At 41.6% G+C, this 19,193-nt stretch overlaps 1 protein-coding gene across 1 annotated transcript in view; it reads left to right on the forward strand.

Moving 5' to 3' along the window:
* Nucleotides 1–19,193, forward strand: part of ccdc141 (coiled-coil domain containing 141) — a 160,121-nt gene that overhangs the window by 125,097 nt on the left and 15,831 nt on the right. The window contains exons 21-24 of the mRNA XM_080198905.1: nt 8,366–8,484; nt 10,274–10,348; nt 14,580–15,131; nt 17,810–18,792. Of these exons, the coding sequence (XP_080055031.1) occupies nt 8,366–8,484; nt 10,274–10,348; nt 14,580–15,131; nt 17,810–18,792 (1,729 nt within the window). The remainder of the gene's footprint in view (nt 1–8,365; nt 8,485–10,273; nt 10,349–14,579; nt 15,132–17,809; nt 18,793–19,193) is intronic.

The raw sequence follows: 19,193 nt of genomic DNA on the forward strand, positions 1-19,193 counted from the left end.
TTAGCAGAATTTCCCAGTCCTTCCAGCCAGCATGATCTTCTGATTATGCTGATGGCGATCCCCACTTCACCTTCTCCAGCAATGGAGGGTGCGGGCATTTACACCCTGTAGGCATCAGTGGGACTGGAAAATCCTGCTGTATACCATGGCGGTATGCCCCCACCACCAGAAAAAACACTGCATGGGGCTAGAAAATCCCACCCATTAAGTCAGATGACCAAAGACTTGGTCAAAGAAGTCGCTTTTAGGGTGTTTCTTTTGGGAAGAAAGCAAGAAAGAGAGTTGTAGGAAGCGTGGTCCTTAGCATGGGGTCTAGACAACTGGAGGCAGGGCCACAATGGTAAAACAGCTATAAAATTAGGGATGCACAAGAGGCCAGAATTGGATGAGCATGAATATCTCAATGTTATTGAACTACAGGAGGTTCTGGAGGTGAAGAGGAGTGAGACCATGGAGGGATTTGAAAACAAGGATAAGAATTTTAAAATCCGGGCATTGGTTGACAAGGAGTCAAAGTATGGCAGCAAGCACAGAGTGATAGGGGAATCGGACATGCTGCACATTAAGACGCAGGCAGCAGAGTTTTGGATGACATTGCAGTTTAGGAATTTAAAATGTGGGAGACCAGCCAAGTGTATGTTGCAATTGTCCAGTCTAGAGTAACAAATACACAAATAGGGGTTTCAGCAACAAGTCAGCTGACACTGGGCAAAATTGGGAGATGTTATGGAAGTAGAAATAGGTGGTCTTAATGATGATGACATGAATATGAGGTTGGATCAATGGAGTGCCAGAGTTGTGAATCGATTGGCTTCATTTCAGACTGTTGCCAGAGAAAGTGACGGAGTACATTGCCAGGGAATGGAGTTTGGAGCTGGGACTGAAAACAATGGTATCAGTCTTCCCAATGTCTTATAGGAAGTAACTTTTGCTCACCCAGTACTAGAAGCAGAATAACTAGTCTGATAATTCAGGAACATTGAAGAAGTTGAGAGAGGTGATGTTGAAGTCGAACTGCGTATCACTAGCGTGTGTATGAAAACTAACATTGTACCCTCAAATGATGCTAACGAGGGGCAGCAAGTAGATAAAAATAGGAGGAGGCCAACATTTAATCCTTTGGGAGATATCAGAGGTAACTGTGTGGGGCAGGAAAAGAAACCATCGCAACTGATTTTCTGGCTGTGGTTAGATAGATAAGAATGTATCTAGGTAAGAGCAGTCCCACCGTGCAGGACAAGAATGGAAAGGTGTTGGAGAAGGTTATTTTAGTCTTGTGATTGGGGAAGCCTTTATAGTTCAATGTCAAGGTTAACAATCCATTTGCGGGCTTTAACTGACATAGTGTGAAGGATTGGGACACTACCAGATATGGATTTCTTAGAGCAGAAGTTCAGTATGTGGGTGATAGGCTGATTTGGATAGCCACAGTCACAGTCTCAGCTGTTTTTCATGTTCCATTTGTGAACCCAGTGGCCAATTCTTCCCTGGCTCATTCTTACTTAGTCAAGGATTGTTCAGGTTAATCATGCAAGGTTGAAGCCTGAGACTTCATCACTTGGGTCATTAACCTTGTTGCAATTGGTGATGCTTGCAGTCAACTCGGAGGTGTGCCTTTTGAGAGGTGGGACTGTCAGCAGTTTACAGGATTTGGAGTGTGTTCCAGCTAGAACTCTGGGAGTTTTATTTGAGTCTTGTGTCAATGAGAGTGCTTTGTTAATTGTTAGATGGTGGTGTTTTGAGGAGGTTTTCATTGCAAACAGCAGACAGTTCAAGATGTGCTAACACAGGCAGCCACCAGAGCTGTTTTGGTCTCAAATAATCCTCATAACGTCCCAGATGCTGTGGTCAACCATGCCAAAGGCTGCAGACAGCTTGAGAAGGACAAGAAAGGAAGCTTCATCTTTGTTACAGTTGCATTATAACATATTAAGAGCTATCTTTGTTCTATAGCAAGGGGAGAAACCTGATTGGAAGATCTCAAACATGGAGCTCTGGGAAAGATGGGCACAGATTTGGGAGGCAGGATCATGTTCAAGGGCTTTTGAGAGGAAAGAAAAGTTAAAGATGGTAGTTTACAAGGCTGGTGGGTTAGGAGACACTTTTTTGAGGAAACGCATGATAAAAAGGAAGAATGACAACTGAAGAGAGAGAACAGTTTACAATATTTGCTAATAATGGGGTCAGGAGGGGAAGTTAGGTGATCAGCAGTTTCATGGAAATAGGATTCAGGGAACAAGGGATGGACCTCATGGATAAGTTGAGCTCAGAGAGGACATGAAGGGGGATCATAGAGAATCTAGACTAAGACTTTAGTTTATGCCTAGGGTGCAGTGAGGGTTGATGGTGAATTAAAGAAGGCTTGATGATGTGGCTAGTGGGACATGGTGGAGGCAGCTGATCAAGTGGTCTGAATGTTAGTGACAAAAATCCATGAGCTCCTCGAACTTGTTTTGAAGATAAGATTAGAGGAGATGGGGAGAGGGGCTAAAGAAGGCTATTGGAAAGGATTACTAATGATGGTTATTGTTAGGTGACATAAACCCCAAAGATGAGAGGGATGAGAGGATCAGAAATGTTTATTTTGGGGGGTGCAGAGGGAGGGAGCTGGGGTTGGGTGGGTGGGCATGTTGGTTTTGAAGCATTATCCTTTGCACAGCCCCTCCCAGATATCTTTCCCTACTCATGCAACCACATAGTTCCCCAGGGTCTCCAGGACTGCTGCTTCATAATGTGTCAAAGGTCTATTATGTGTTCCCAATTATTATGAGCAAAAGAGCAGATAGTCTACTTGTACCCTAGTGGCAACTGTTGATGAAGGGAAGGATTTTAAGGTTCAACAAGAAACTTCTGTTTGGAAAAATGGCAACATATAAATTATAAAATCCTGAGTTAATGAACCTCTGTGGGAGCTGTTTGGTCAAACTGACTTTTTGCCTTATGGATGTTTAGTGTAAGGCTGATGCTCTCATTTGCCTCGATCAAGGTGTTAAAGATGGCTTGGAGTTCGATCTCCGGCTGTGCACAGGTGCAAACGTCATCTGTGTACTGTAGTTCAGTGAAGAACGTGGGACGACCTTGGATCTGGCCTGCAGGATGCAGAAGTTGAACAGATTCCTATTTGTTCAGTAGTTTAGCTCCACTCCAAGGGAGCTGGCTGAGGATGAGATAGAGCATAGCAGCAAGAAAGATCAAGAAGAGTGTTGATGCAATGACACAGCCTAGCTTGACTCCAGTTTGCATGCAAATTGGGTCAGTGGTGGATCTGTTGGTTAGGATGATGGCTTGTCACCAACCTGGCACGGGGTAGAAAGATCATTCGACAAATAAAGAACAAAACATCTGGAGAAGATGGAATCCCTGCTGAAGCACTAAAAAATGGCAAAAAAGCACCATTGGCATGAATATATGACCTAATTTCCCTTATGTGGAGGAGGAGAACGTGCCTTCCCAAGGGTCATCCAGATTTGAAACGATGGCTCTGTTCTCTCTCCACAGATGCCATCAGACCTGCTGAGATTTTCCAGCATTTTCAAGCTTTGTAGAAAATTTGGCATGATGGCCCATTGGAGAGGAGTGACATGGAAGAAGCAGTGAACCAGATAGTCTAAATATTAATCAAAAAGAATCTATGAGCTCCTTGCACTTATTGCTTGAGGTGAGGGTGGATGGGATGGGAAGAGAAGTTTAATAAAATGGTTTGCAGGAGGGAAAAGACCTCTAGTGTTATCTTTCCATACTAGGGTAATCCTGGAATATTGTGATGGCACAGCATGATGCTGATTTGAATGGATATATTAAAAAAGAAGTTCAGCCATTCATTACTAGATCTGGCTGAACCACACAAAGCACCATTGAATCCTGCTCCCGCCTATTGAAAACATTCAGTATTCCAAGATCATCCTAGAATGGAAAAATAATCCCAGACATCTTTTCCCTACCACAAACTATCTGATTAAATTTTTCATCCCATCCCATCCCATCCACCCTCACCTCAAGCAATAAGCGCAAGGAGCTCATAGACTCCTTTCTGATTGATATTGAAGCCATCATTAACAGTGTGGAAATAAAGGCTGTATCGGGGGGATCAGCCAGATTGACAGAGTAGTGGTTTTATTGCAGATTAGAGTACCAGAGTTGATGAATCTGCTGGTTGCAAAAATATTGTGGAGAATGCAGGACCAAAATGTGGATGATTGGAATTTTGAAAGTGTGGTTATCAGTGAATTGGGGATAGCTTTTTCCAATGTTGGGCTCAGAAGGAAGTAGGGTTAAGACCTGGAAGGGAAGGTGATTGGAGAGTAATATAAGGAATCATATGGCACAGAAGAGGCCCCTCGGCCCATCAAGTCTGCGCCGACAATTAGAAACACCCGAACTCGCACCTAATCTCATCTGCCAGCACGTGGCCCATAGCTTTGAATGTTATAATGTGCCAAGTATTCATCCAGGTACTTTTTGAAGGATGTGAAGCAACTTGCCTCTACCACCCTCCAAGCAGCGCATTTCAGACTGTCACCACCCCCTGGATAAAAAGGTTTTTCCTCATCCACCCTTCACCTCCTGCCTCTCACCTTGAACCTAAGTCATCTTGTGATTGACCCTTCAACTAACGGGAACAGCTGCTCCTTATCCACTCTGTCCATATCCCTCAATTTTGTACATGTCAATCAGGTTGCCCCTCAGTCTTCATTGCTCCAACAAAAACAGCCTAAGCCTACTCAACCTCTTTTCATAACTTAAATGTTCCATCCCAGGCAACATCTTGGTGAATCTCCTCTGCAACTTCTCCAGTGCAATCACATCCTTCCTATAATGTGATGACCAGAACTGCACACAGGACTTCAGCTATGGCCTCAAAGTGCTATATAACATCCCTGCTTTTGTAATCTATGCCTCGTTTGATAAAGGCAAGTGGTCCATATGCCTTTTTCACCATCCTATTAATATGCCCTTCTGCTTTCAGAAGGACAAACACGCCAAAGTCCCTTTGTTCCACAGAACTTCCTAATGTCCTACTATTCATTGAATACTTCTTGTCAAATTACTCCTTCCAAAGTGTATCACCTCACACTTTTCAGGGTTAAATTCCATCTGCCATTTATCTGTCCATTTGACCATTCTGTCTATATCTTCTTGTAGCCCAACACACTCAGCCTCACTGTTAACTATCTGGCCAATCTTTGTGTCATCCGCAAACTTATTAATCCTACCCCCCACATAGTCATCTATGTCATATATATAAATGAGAATAATAGGGGACCCAACACAAATTCCTGTGTCCACCACTGGACACTGGCTTCCAGTCAGTGAAGCAGCCTTCTGTCATCACCCTTTATCTCCTGCAATATTGACTGCACTACCCTCATCTACACATCTGTGCACCTCCTCAAAAGATGAAATCAAACTTATTAGGCATGACCTCCCTCTGACAAAGCCATGCTGACTATCCCTAATCAAGCCTCTATAAGTGGAGATAAATGCACTCCTTCAGAGTTTTCTGCAGTCGTTTCCCCACCACTGATGTGAGACTCCCTGGTCTGTAGTTCCCTGGTTTATCTCTACAATCCTTCTTAAATAATGGAACCACATTAGCTGTTCTCCAGTCATCTTACACCATCTCTGTGGCCAGTGAGGAATTGAACATTTGGGTGAGAACCTCTACAATTTCCTCCCTTGCATCCCACAGAGCCCAGGGCACAATTCATCTGGACCTGGATGTTTATCCACTTTTAAGGCTGCCAACACCTCCAATATCTTGTCCTTCCCTGTGTCAATTTGCTCAAGAACCTCACAGTCTGTCTTCCCGAATTTTTGATTTGATTTATTATTGTCACATGTATTGGGAAACAGCGTAAAGTACTGTTTCTTGCACACTTTACAGACAAAACAGAGTGCATGCGGAGAAGGGTGCAGAATATAGTGTTGCAGTTATAGATAGGGTGAAGAGAGACAGTTTAAAGGAGTAAGAGTTACGTTTTAAGAGCATAGAACAAGAATAAAAAATGGAATTAGACAGCTCTCAAGAAGCTGCCAGGCTGAGGCGTCACCTTTATGAAAAGTGATCTGAAATGGCCTTATTTGTGATTGATGATGATGGAAAATTGGGTGAACTCTGTGAAGTGTATATACTCCTTCCCCAGTCACATCAGCAGAACACTCTTTGTTTTAGAAATGCAATGAATGAATAGTAATCTAGTGAGATTGCACAAATAAATTGTAAAGATAGTTATTTAATTGTTATTAGAGGCTGAATGTTTAAACGTCCGCTGATTAAAATATTGTCTTTCTAAATTTGCATCAGTAGTTGGAATGTAATCATTATACTTTTTTTATTTCTTTCTAAGTTATCTGATTAATGGTTACTCTATCTCTCCATTCTGTGGTGTTATTTACAGTAGTCAAATGGCACAATAATGTCAGTTCTTTGTACAGATAGAAAAATCTTCACCCTGAATTGCTTATCTTTCTAATGTAAAGCAAATATTGGCCTTAAAAGAGGCCAGAGTTTGCCTTACATTAGAAAGATAAGCAATTCAGGGTAAAGATTTTTCTATCTGTACGAAGAACTGAGCATCTGTGCTGGACATACAGCTGTGGATTTTGTTGTGTGACTGCTCCTTCCCCGCGTAAACCCTTCACTGGGGGCCTGAAGTACTCTACATCTGTGAAGAGTATAAATTACCATTTGGCACACACACACACACACACACACACACACACACACACACACACACACACACACACACACACACACACACACACCATACCTTGTACCACACTACACCAAAATGGACATCAGAAACAGGAAGACAGCTGCAGTTCCTAGTGGCCTTGGAACCATGCCGAGGAATAAAAATAAAAAACTGGCTGTAGCTAATTTCTACATTTGAATTGTTCTTGGAGCCCCCGCCTGAGAAAACGCTTGCCACAAGTCTTGTTGCACTATTTTATGGATGTCCTTGCATTTGCGGTCCCATAAACGAAAAGTAGGATGTAAGATCTGGAAACAGTCTCTTTTATATCATTGCATTGTTTATGATGGGCCTGCATCCAGTGCCAAGAACAGGCTCATCTATAATCCATCCGGGGTATTCCAGGAAATCATGAAGCAGTGTAGTGGAGATGAGAAAGGTATTTCCCCTTTTTATTTCTCACTATGCCTGGGGATGGAGTGTACATGTATGATGTGGTGATGCCGACGTTGGACTGGGGTGGGCACAGTAAGAAGTTCTACAACACCAGGTTAAAGTCCAACAGGTTTATTTGGAATCATAAGCTTTTGGAGTGCTGCTCCTTTCTCAGGTGGCTCTGAAAGCTTGTCATTCCAAATAAACCTGTTGGACTTTGACCTGGTGTTGTGAGACTTCTTACTGTACATGTATTGTTACTGATCACGAACCAAAGTAATTACAAAAGTCTTTCAAGTTCTCTTAAGGTTAGGCCTCTTATTTGTCAACATATTGGGCAGGATTTTCTGGCAACACATGCCCCAAGACTGGAAATTCTCACTTGATTTCAATGGACCTACAAATGGTCTGCCAAATTTTCTGTCTCACCCCTATGATTCCTGCAGCAAGACAGGAGAATTTTGGCCAATAACATACTAAAACTATACAGATCAAACATTCTGAATATGGTAGAAGTGTCTACCCTATCCATGCATGTATAGATTGCTTCTTCAACAAAAGATCTGTGCATAGTTTTGAATATATTTGGACTTCTGTACAAGTCAGCCACACTAACCAACAAGCATTTTCAGAGTTAAGCATATTTGATCAGTAAATGATTTGCTGAGGATGATGATACAGCTGGTTGCTACTTTACAGTGGTCTTTGTCAAGTAGATATTTCAAGAGAAATGTGGGGAATATGAAATTTGTGCTTACTTTTGAATATTGATCTGTCAACCTTTCAGAAAGACAGTAAACTTCTGACTTGATTTGCTTTAAGTACATCAAAATCATCCTTGAATGAATTTTTACCTTAGTTTTTCAGTTCCAACTGATCTTAATCCTAATACTTCTTCCAGATCAATAACTTCAAATTGTAAGAGAATGTTGCTTTATAACTGTCTTAATTAACTTAGAAATGCCACTTTGATAGTAAATTTTAATGTGGACACGTTTGCATAACATCTGTTGCTGATGCAGAGATATAAAGATTATTTTATGTAGTGAAGTATTGGTAATTCACCACCTGTAATTCAAAGATTAAACAAGCGCTCTATTCAATTTAATCATTACAATATATGGTAAATAAGAATTAAATACAACTAGAGAAATGTATATTTGAAAATAGAGTTAGATTTGCCTTCCTTTAATTTGGAAGCCAACACTGGTTGATGTTTGTATTCACATGTAAAGGTCCCGAAGAAGCAAAGAAACTTGTGAAGAAAATGGTAACAAAGCACAATGAAATCCTTGAATCAATAAAGGAACTATGCAATGGATTAAGAGAACTTGAATTAAAACTCCATAACGTGGTAAGCACAAAAACTATTCAAGTAGGAATTTTCAGTTTTATTGATGACTATGGTGGATGTCTCTACACATTTCTCATGTATGCATGCTCTACCTCACCACCATTGTTACCGTTACCCCTCCAATGTCTGGTATTGGAGAGCAGAGGTTTGTTCGTTTGGGCCCTCAACTTGTCTGCTACTGAAACCTTATCCTTTCTTACTTGTAATGCTCTTTTGACCAAGCTCTTGTAATGCTCTCTTTCTCCTTCATATAATCCCTTCAGTGCAGAAGGAGGCCATTCAGCCCAATGAGTCTGCACTGACACCAATCCCATCTAGGCCCTATCCCTGTAACCCCACATATTTGTCCTGCTAATCCCTCTAGTTTATGCATCCTGAGACACTAAAGGGTAATTTGGCATGGTCAATGAACCTAACCCGCGCATCTTTGGACTGTGGGAGGAAACCGGAACACCCAGAGAAAACCCATGCAGACACGGGGAGAACATGCAAACTTCATACAGACAGTGACCCAAGCCGGGAATCGAACCCAGGTCCATCGAGCTGTGAGGTAGCAGTGCTAACCACTGTGCCACCCATTACATAAAATTGAACTCATGCAAAAAATCTGCAGCCAGTATCCTAACTCAGATCAATTCCTATGTAAATGTGTCCCCTGTGCTCGCTGACCTACATTGCCTCTCAGTCCTGCAACACATCATTTAAAATTCCCAATCTTGTGTTCAAATCTCTCCATGACATCACCCGTCCTTATCTCTGCAACATCCTCCAGACCTACAAACCTCCTAGACTTCTGTCTAATTAAAGAAAGGTAACTGAACTGAAACAGCAAAGAAGACTGGTTTTATTAAAATGCCAAAGGAAGTGATTGATTGAGAAGTTAAGATTACCCTAAAACATGGGACTCTTGTATTGAGTCTGAATGAATTGGGCAGCCAGGGAACCAGAATATTGTATTTTCAAGCACTGAATCAAATTTATGATCAATTGCTCTAGAGGATTTCGACAGTTAATGTAGACATTCATTAACTCAGGAGTCATGTTTATATTAATAGGGAAATGAAAATCGTGTCAAATCAGTGTCATACCAGTTTTGTAAAGATAATACAATTTCTGGTTCAATAGAATTTGGGAAACAGAAGACAAAAATACATAAACATGCCCCCAGCTCAAGTATGCAAGTACATTTCATGTTTTTCTCACCATTTCATTTAAGGGCAACCCGTTGGCACAGTGATTAGCACTGCTGTCTCACAGCACCAGGGACTCGGCTCGATTCCTGCATTGGGTGACTGTCTGGAGTTTGCATGTTCTTCCCTTGCCTGCGTCAGTTTCCTCCCACAGTTCAAAGATGTGCAGGTTAGGTTGATTGACCATGCCAAATTGCCCCTTAGTGTCCCAAGCTGTGTGGGTTAGGGAGATTAGTGGAGTAAAGTGGAGTCGATGCAGATTCGATGGACCAAATGGCCTCCTGTTGCACTGTAGGTGTTATATGAAAACTTTTCATTGTTTTGTAAAAGTTCAATTTTATTCATGTCAGTATGATGTCAGTTTGGCAATACTTTTCATACATCGTCCAAAAAGGTTAAATTGTTATAGTATGTCAATCTATTCCAAAAATAAACCTTGTATTTGGCTGACATTAGGATGTTGACATTACACCAAGTAGCAAAAATGCTCTCTGTGCCAGAACTGAGCTGATTCAAAGGAAACATCCTGCAAATGATAGCAGAGTGCCTTTAACTCACATATTTTGAAATAGCTTACACTGAATGTCAATGTCAAACAGGCTGAAGCTGAGCAGAAGCCAATGGAAAGTTCAAGTCAATCAGATGGAACAAGCAATGTTCAGGAGGAAAAGCAGGTAAATATTTATATATTTATTAGAAAAATAACTAAGTAATTTAGAAATTGATTATCTCGGGGAATGATCACAATGTGAGAATCTATTTATTCCATTTGTTTTCGTTCCATGCAAGGCACTCAGTGGTACATTGACATGAAGGACTCATGGGGAAGGCCATTGACACAAGGGGAAATCCCTCCTGGACCAAAGCGCATCCAAAAAAGGAGGGTGTTCCCATTACCCCACCCTGTAGAATCTGCTGGGAGGTTGTCAGGTTTCATTGCCTGGTCTCCTCATGCGTCAGCAGCACCCAACCTTCCCAGTCTGGCCAAACTGCTTACAGAGGTGGCAAGTGGCCCCTAATTGGCTACTTTAAATGGCTCAGTTTGATTTTTGATTTATTTGATTTGATTTATTATTGTCACATATATTAGTATACAGTGAGAAGTATTATTCCTTGCATGCTATACAAAGCATACCCTTCATAGAGAAGGAAAGGACAGAGTGCAGAATGTAATATTACAGTCATAGCTAGGGCGCAGAGAAGTATCAACTTTGTGCAGGGTAGGTTTATTCAAAAGCCTGATGGCAGCAGGAAAGAAGCTGTTCTTGAGTTAGTTGTTACATGACCTCAGATTTTTGTATCTTTTTTTTCTGACGGAAGAAGATGGAACTATGTCCAGGGTGCATGGGGACCTTAATTATGCTGACTGCTTTCCCAAGGCAGCAGGAGGTATAGACAGGGCCAATGGATGGGAGGCTGGTTTTTGTGATGGACTGGATATCAATCATGGTCCTTTGTAGTTTCATGTGGTCTTGGGTAGGGCAGGAGCCATATCAACCTGTGACACAACTAGAAAGAATGCTTTCTATGGTGCACCTATAAAAGTTGGTGAGAGTTGCAGTGGACATGCCAAATTTCCTTAGTCTTCTGAGAAAGTAGAGGTGTTGGTGGGCTTTCTTAACTATTGTGTCGGTATGGGAAGGGATCAGAACAGTTTGTTGATGATCTGGACACCTAAAAACTTGAAACTCTTGAATTAGGCACCTGGCAGGTGACACACATGCCAACCTTCCTGCTGCTGGCAAATAGCACCTCCCAGTCTATCCCAAATAGATGGTAAAATTCCTACCAATCTTCACCCTTATAACATCCATCTTACTCCACAAATACCGACTAAGCTGTTTTCAGCAACGGTACCATGTTTCTGTGCTGTTGGAGCAAAATTTGGAAAGATGGAAACTTTACTGAAGGTAGGATCTTCATGTGAAAGGAGTCATATGGATCCAGTGTTAACTCTGTCTCTCTACAGATGATGCCAGACCCGCTGAGTTTTTCCAGCATTTCCTGTTTTTATTTTAGATTTTAGATAAGCAGAGAGCCCAGCACTCTGCTTTTATTTTAGCAATAAGAGAGGGTAGGAGGGAGGGAAAAAAATATAAAGAGGACAAATAGAAAGCATTACACTGAGAAAAAGAAGACAAACTCTGCAGTATACAGTGGTCCACTCACAACTCTTTGATATCTGCGTTCCATGCGTACTATCTGTAAGTAATTGTGAGGCAAGTGGTATCAGAGTAACAAGATGGAGACAGCAAAATGTACTTAACACTTCTACATCAGTGATTATATTGCCCTCTTAATCTCATTGATGTTGATACTCTCATTAATTCTTTTCAACAGCTTATTGCCAAAAGTAAGCTGATGCCTATCTACCTGACTATCAGACATATGGGACTGAAATTTCCCAACAGATACAACAGCAGGCTAGGCATTGTGAGTGGTGCCGCTCAGCTTCCCACCACCATGACATATTGCCAGCAGCAGGAAAGTTGATGGCTTGGGCATGCACCTGGTGGCCAATGTACCCACTTAAATGCACAATTAAGGACCACTTCTTGCCTCTGCATGAATTGTGGCTATTTCAGGAGAGCCTTCCACTGCCAGTGTGTATGCATGTACATTGCCAGAATCTGAACTGGTAGCTACCAGCGAAAGATCAAGTGATAATGTTTTATCATCATCAGTTTCTTCTTCCTTTGGGACTTTACATTCCAACACCACTGCCCGAATAGGTGGCAACTCTTGGGTATCTGAAAGAAGGAAAGCATAATGGTACAGTTCTGGTGAGGGAAAACAGGGAAAGCCGGAGGTGCATCTTTATATCATCTGTAGCTTGTAAATCAAAAGACACTGTAGGATTGTTAGATAGGGACATAGCTATCTTTAATGGTCTGTGCCCCACCACTGGACACAACTTTAGTCATGGCCACTCAAAGTTGGCAATCCTGGTCTCCTCCAATGGGGTGAGGACCCACATTTGCACCTATGCCCTAGTGGTTAGTTATTGCTGCCTGTGATTACTTGCCACTTTGTTCTGCATGGAAGAGAGAAGTGTGCAAGTGAATGTGGTAAATGTGGTTGGGTGATGTGATTGTTGAATAACTGCGAGTGTGTGTATGAGATACGGGTATGAGGTTTGCAGCAGTGTTAAGTGTGTCAGGATCAGTTGAAGCTAAGAATGTGAAGGATGAGTTGTGGTCAATCAAAAATTTCGGGTGAATGAGTGAAGGGGTATGGAGTAGTCATTCACACTCCTAGATTACTTGCATAATGTCAGTGAATTTCTTGCATGACTGCATCCACGTTCTAGAGGCTACAATGCTGCAATGATAGTGATGGCTATCTGCTCCAATTACCTTCACATTGTCTGACCAATGAACTTCCTGGCCCTTTGTATAGACAGAATCTCTCTCCTCCTGTACACCTCCAGCACCAAGTCCTCCAGTGCAGCATCAGAGAATCTTGAAGTCCATGTTCTCCAACATTGCATCATATTCATTCTTCTGGCACAATTCCCTAACCACTTCCAACGCCTGTTGCAGCCAGAATACGCATTTACTTTGAGACTCAGACAGGCTTTAAGCAGTACATTGCAAGCTTTAAGTGGTGCTAATCTTGCATAAATTTGGGCCCCTGCTGAGGATAGCAGCAACTCAGCAGCATGTTTAGCACTGGGTTGCTAATGCTTTCATTTAAATTAACGAGCAGTTTGTCTGCTGCCTGTATTGAAACAAACAGGTGTGGCTTATGCATACATTATGATCCTTGCACCTGTTTTTGGGCCTTATTTACCTTCCTCTCTCTCTCTTTTCTTCTACATCCCCCCCCCCCCCGCCCCATTCCCACCCTCTCCCCAGTACCTCTACATTTTAATTGTGGCACATTACTTCTTTAATATTACTTGTAAAGTTATAAATTAGAAGCAATTTTAAAACCTAGTGTTTTGCTATGTAGCTAAATTCATATTAACAATGAATAAAACTCTTTGGCCCAGATCTTCTGGTCTCTGGAGCCCCAAGATACACATTGGGATTCCTCAGCGATCCAGTATGCTGACTGTGGGATTTGTCTGAGAGATTTGACCTTCCGATGGCCAATTCCCCTATTTTTCAGTGGCCTGCAGAAAAAAACCTCCAGCTCTGAGATAGAGTTGGAGATTTTAAAGTTCTGACATAATTATCTGGATAATTACGTAGGAAACGTTAGACAGAAAAATCCTAGTCCAACTCCTAGGTAGCTATACAACTGACCCCACTGACCTCCTGCCACCCTATGCACCTACCTATGTGCTATCCTACCCACCTACCACCATTTGCAACTACCCACTTTCCATCCTAGCAGCCTATGCACCTATCCACCTGCCACTCGACCTCCTTACCCATTTATCTCACCTACCTATGCCCTTACCCATCTACATCTGCACTCGTGTACTAACACACTTAAAGCTGTTTAAATGTTCCAGCTTTTGTTCGTGAATGTGTTCAATTGTGCCAGAAGAATGAACACTAAAAGAGCAGTATGGACAAGTTGGGCCATAGGGCCTGTTTCCATGCTGTAAACCTCTGATTCTCTATGACAGCTAGTGCCATAAAAGGGGGACATGGTTTGTCTTCACCGGACACTCCAGCACTAAGAAGCAGTTCCATTTCGGGTATGCTTCATATTCCTGGAGAAGCAGGGTTCAGAAGCCTTGGCCAGAGTCGTGAAGCTCCAACATGGTGCAGTGAAGTTGGAGTGGAGTAGCAACCTGACATTGATTGCTGACTGTGAATCTCCTGAAAATTTGGGCATTTGTGCTATGGTGAATGTTAAAAATGAAATAATTGTTTTCTTTAAATTGAAGAACCATGCCAATTAACACTGAAGTTAAAAGTTAAAATTTTATGTCTGTTTAACTACTGTTAGATGGAAGCTGGTGATTTACAATCATCATCTGAAGATGCAAAGTTGCAAATAACAGACCAAACAATGGACAACCATGAGCAAGAAAAAGTGACCACAGCTTCATCAAAACCAACTGTGGACTCAACTAAAGGGACAAAAGAAAACAAGGACCTAAGGCCATCCTCGATACATGTTGCCGATCCTAGTCATGTTCTTGGACTACCCACAGATGATGTCCAGACAAGAACAGTTGGCGCGAAAAACTGCAGTGGAGGAGAGATATGTGTTCAGTGTTATACCACCACCTTGTCCCACCCATTTCAAATCAAGCAGTCCCAGAAAAAATCGGTCTTTGCACCAACATATTCCACTAATTCAGAAAGAAGGGTTTTTGCCCTTCAACTCATAGGAAACACGTCAGAAAATACTAAACTTTTCACGACTGCTCTTGGGAACAATTCAGAGATATCAGTGTCAAATTCTTCCAAAGAGGATCAAATGGAGGAAACAGAAAACAGGGGGACACCGAGCAGTCAGACTGAACTGCAGAAAGACACATTGTTATCCAATCATGTATGTATTCCTTTAGAAAATTCCTAAATTAACAATGTTGCAGCAAACATAATGACTGTATCACCAGGCTCTGAACACATTTAGTAAATTTGCTGAAAAATTCCTCTGCTCACAGAAATGATTAATATGAATTATTTCAAAACCGTATTTTCAATTCACAAGTGAAGAATAGTTTATTTAGTTCAATCACGTATTCTCTGCTTGAATGCAGGTCATTGGCTCATCACTAATGCTTCATCTTGAGCTACTTCCTTAGCAATTTATTTTTCCCCAGTGGTGGCTTTTGTCATTGCCTTCCACTCTCGGAGGCATGACAAGGAGCTGGCTCTCAGGTCTATTTCACCTCAGATCAGAATCAAACCAATACCACGGATATTTTTCTGAATCATATGCTAGCCTCCTGGGTAATTGAGCTAACCAGCGCCATTGAATTTAGTTATATAAAAAGGCTCATGACAATTTTGAGCGGTTAGGAATATTGATAGGTGTACATTTTTAGCTTGATTGAATGTAAATAAACAGCTTTTTACAATGTAAATATTATTCAAACAAATTGCAATTATAAGGCACCGCTCATGTAAATCACGCCAAGGTGTTTCAATGTAGTGTTATTAATTAAAAAATTGACTCCAAACTACATAGAATATTTGGACAGGCGATACAAAAGCTTGGTAAAAGACCTGGAAAGGCTTTGGAAAGGATCTGGTGGTGGTGGTGGTGGCGTTGGTTACTCAACTACTTATGCTGCACGGTTTGGAGAGTACGTTAAGTAGTTTAGTAAATTCAGAGAAAATAACAACAGCTCAGGGCCTCGACTGTCAGACTTGGAGCAATGTAAAGATCTCAAAGGGTGGTTTTGGTTGGAGGAAGTCACAGAGATAAGCTGGAGCAGGGCCAGAAAGAGATTGGAAAACAAAGCCAAGGAATTTAAAATTAAGGTGTTGCTGGACCAGCAATCAATGCAAACCAGCAAACACAAGGAAATTAAGTGAACAGTGGGTTAGAATATGGGCAGCAATGTGGAAAATGGGTGGCGGGTCAGATCAGCATTGAAATAGTCTAGTCTAGACGCAACAAAGTTTTTCCGGCTAGATGGAGAAAGATTCCGGTGTGTGTCAAGTGGGAAAGTCTCAGGAAATGTTGGACATTGAAATCCTGGTGTCATAATATCCTCTTCCGACTTTCCCTGAGAAACCCCTGTAAGTCGGCAGGAAAGCATTTAAGGTACTGAAATGGAAATGTTTCTTTCCCTAAAGCTCACGGCATCCACGGCTGTGTCTAGACCTTGCCAGGGTGACTGCGGTGAATGCACTGTGGGAAGAGCTACTTCAGTGAAACTGACAAGCTGGAAAGGTTTTGATCAGTTACACTGAAGGGTTCCAGTCATGGCCATTGAGAAATTTGTTCAAAGCCCTTCTTAGCTATGAGTCTTTTCTGGTTGAAGACCTGTGGCTGCAGAATGAGGCCCTCATGTGGCCACTTAAGAGCTTCATTTGGCTTCTGGGCAGGAAAGCTGTTCACAACCCTTCCCACTCCGGTCTAATCACAGAGAGTCAGGAAGGCAATGGGGTCTCTACCCAAAGTCTCTCTGTTCCTGCACTGTCTCTAATATTGTACTATATATAGCCTCTGCCTCATTCTTGCTTCCAAATGCATGACTTCAAACTTCTCTGTGCTAAGTTTAGGCTCCGTGTGTCTGCCCATTTCAGAGGAAGCCTTTGTCCTCTCAATGTCTGGGACTGTCCTCCTCACTGTTTACTACTTTCCTGAGTTTTGTGCCATCTGAAAACTTGTAAATCATTCTCCTTATACTCACCACAGGTCACTCATAAGTATCTAAATGATCAGTAGTTCTAATCCCATCTCAAGTGAGCACCACTGTCTGAAAAATATTCACACTTACTCTCTGCTTTTTGTCCCTCAGCCAATTTGGTATCCTTACCACCACTGCTCTTGTAATCTCTTGGGCTTCACGTGTTACATAGAAGGTTTTGTCATTTTATGCAGTTTTTGTCATACAGGTGTCCTTGAAAGAAATATGTTTGAAACCAAGCACATTATGAATTTAATATAATTAGCCTGTTGGTCAATCTCCTATTTTAAAGTTTATTTATTATTGTCACACATAGGCTTACATTAACACTGCAGTGAAGTTACTGTGAAAATCCCCCGAGTCGCCACACTTTGACGTCTGTACAGGTACACAGAGAGAATTCAGCACCAGTATGTCTTTCAGACTGTGGGAGGAAACTGGAGCACCCGGTGAAAACCCACACAGACACTGGCAGAGTGTGCAGACTCCACACAAACAGTAATTGAACCTGGGTCCTTGGTACTATGAGGCAGCAGTGTGAGTCACTGTGCAGCCCTTTCTTTCTTTGTTATTTTCTTTGTTCTTAGATGTTACCACCATTAAATTTAACAATAGCCATGAAATGACCTTACTTCCTCTGCTGTCTGGTTTTCTGACGGAAGAACAGTATTGTGAATTCCTATGCTTATTTGTTGAAGAATTCAACAGTAGAAACTGCAGACTTGTTAGTGAAAAACAATACTGGGGTCGTTATCAAAGTGCCACCTAGTGGTACAACAGTAAAACTAACACTCAGATAAGGGGAGCATGGTGTACTTAACAAATTCAATATATTATAAATACTGTTTGTTTTTTGTTTTTTAAGGAACCCTTAAATGTCAACTTGGATGGATTAATAAGCAACCAAATCACTGATTCAGTTCCAGAAGATCCATATTCACAAGAAGCTACAGAGTTATTTCATCCTTCCACTGAAGGCAGCACAGTGACTGATGGAGATGTACAAAACGAATCTTTAGTAGATGAAACCCTATCTGTCGAAGAATATGAATGCATGTCACCTGATGACATTTCTTTGCCTCCACTTCCTGAGACTCCAGAATCGAATATACTCCATTCTGAAACAGAAGTGGATAAAATGTCCAGGTTGAGTTCCCACAGTCTATTTGCTGGGTCTTACAGTGGCCAACCACAGATGCAAGCAAGCTGTAGCAGAATGACTGACAACTCTGACCTGCCGGCACCTGTTGGCACTGCTGATACCATAAATCACTCAAGATCACAAGTTCATAGTGGATCAGATTGTCGTTCCTCATCTCGTCCAAATCACAGCACTGAGCCCTGCACAAAATACAGATCTGAGTCTTCCTCATTTATCCACAGCCCACTGACAATTCCTGCACCCAATATTGTTTCGAGCATGCATTTCATAAAATCCCAGTCGGTAACTAATTCATCAGCCTGTGATTCTTTCTCTGAAGTGCATGAGACACAGCTACAGACTTACAATATGCATGAAAGTGTGACTGAAACTCAGGAGTTGCTGCATGGTCATAATCGGAGCTGTTTTAGAAAAGAATTGAGTTCTAACAAAAATAGCTTATATGCTTCACCTGAACCACTAACAGTGCCCTGCAATATAGATCAATCAGTGCATGATACAAGCTTTCGTATGGATACTGTGGTCGGAGAGGAAATCAGACGTACATCAAGAAGCACAACCACGTGCAACCTGGCTAGCAACACACCCAACTTCTCCAAGCTCTTGTCTAATGTCAATGTGCTAGAAGGTTCTCCTGTGACCTTGGAAATAGAAGTAACAGGATTCCCAGAACCAACTTTGACGTGGTGGGTAACATATAACAAGCAACAATAATTCAAAGTTAAATTGCTTCTGTTTGGGAACATTTCATATTACATGAAGGTACATTTAGCTCCTCAGCATGAGCTGTTGACCATAGGTCTGATGCTTTTTTGTGTTATTATAACCTAAGTGTAGACATAATTTTTTTCACTATTCAGTTAAGATCATTTTCTAGAAAGCTTGAAGAATATATGAGAAGTTTAATAACCCATGAAACCACAAGATAAATTAATTGGAAATTGAATAATATAATTACATGATTAATTAAAGCACATTAAGAATGGCATAGCAGATGACATGAAAATAGTGCAGCCTGTGGGTACTCCTGGATGCTGTTGTGACCTAGGGCAAACGCATCTGCAGTTAGTGTTTCAGCTGGAGGAGC

This window comes from Carcharhinus amblyrhynchos, chromosome 11 (assembly GCF_965287045.1).
Source record: "Carcharhinus amblyrhynchos chromosome 11, sCarAmb.v2.hapA, whole genome shotgun sequence".
Lineage (NCBI taxonomy): Eukaryota > Metazoa > Chordata > Chondrichthyes > Carcharhiniformes > Carcharhinidae > Carcharhinus > Carcharhinus amblyrhynchos.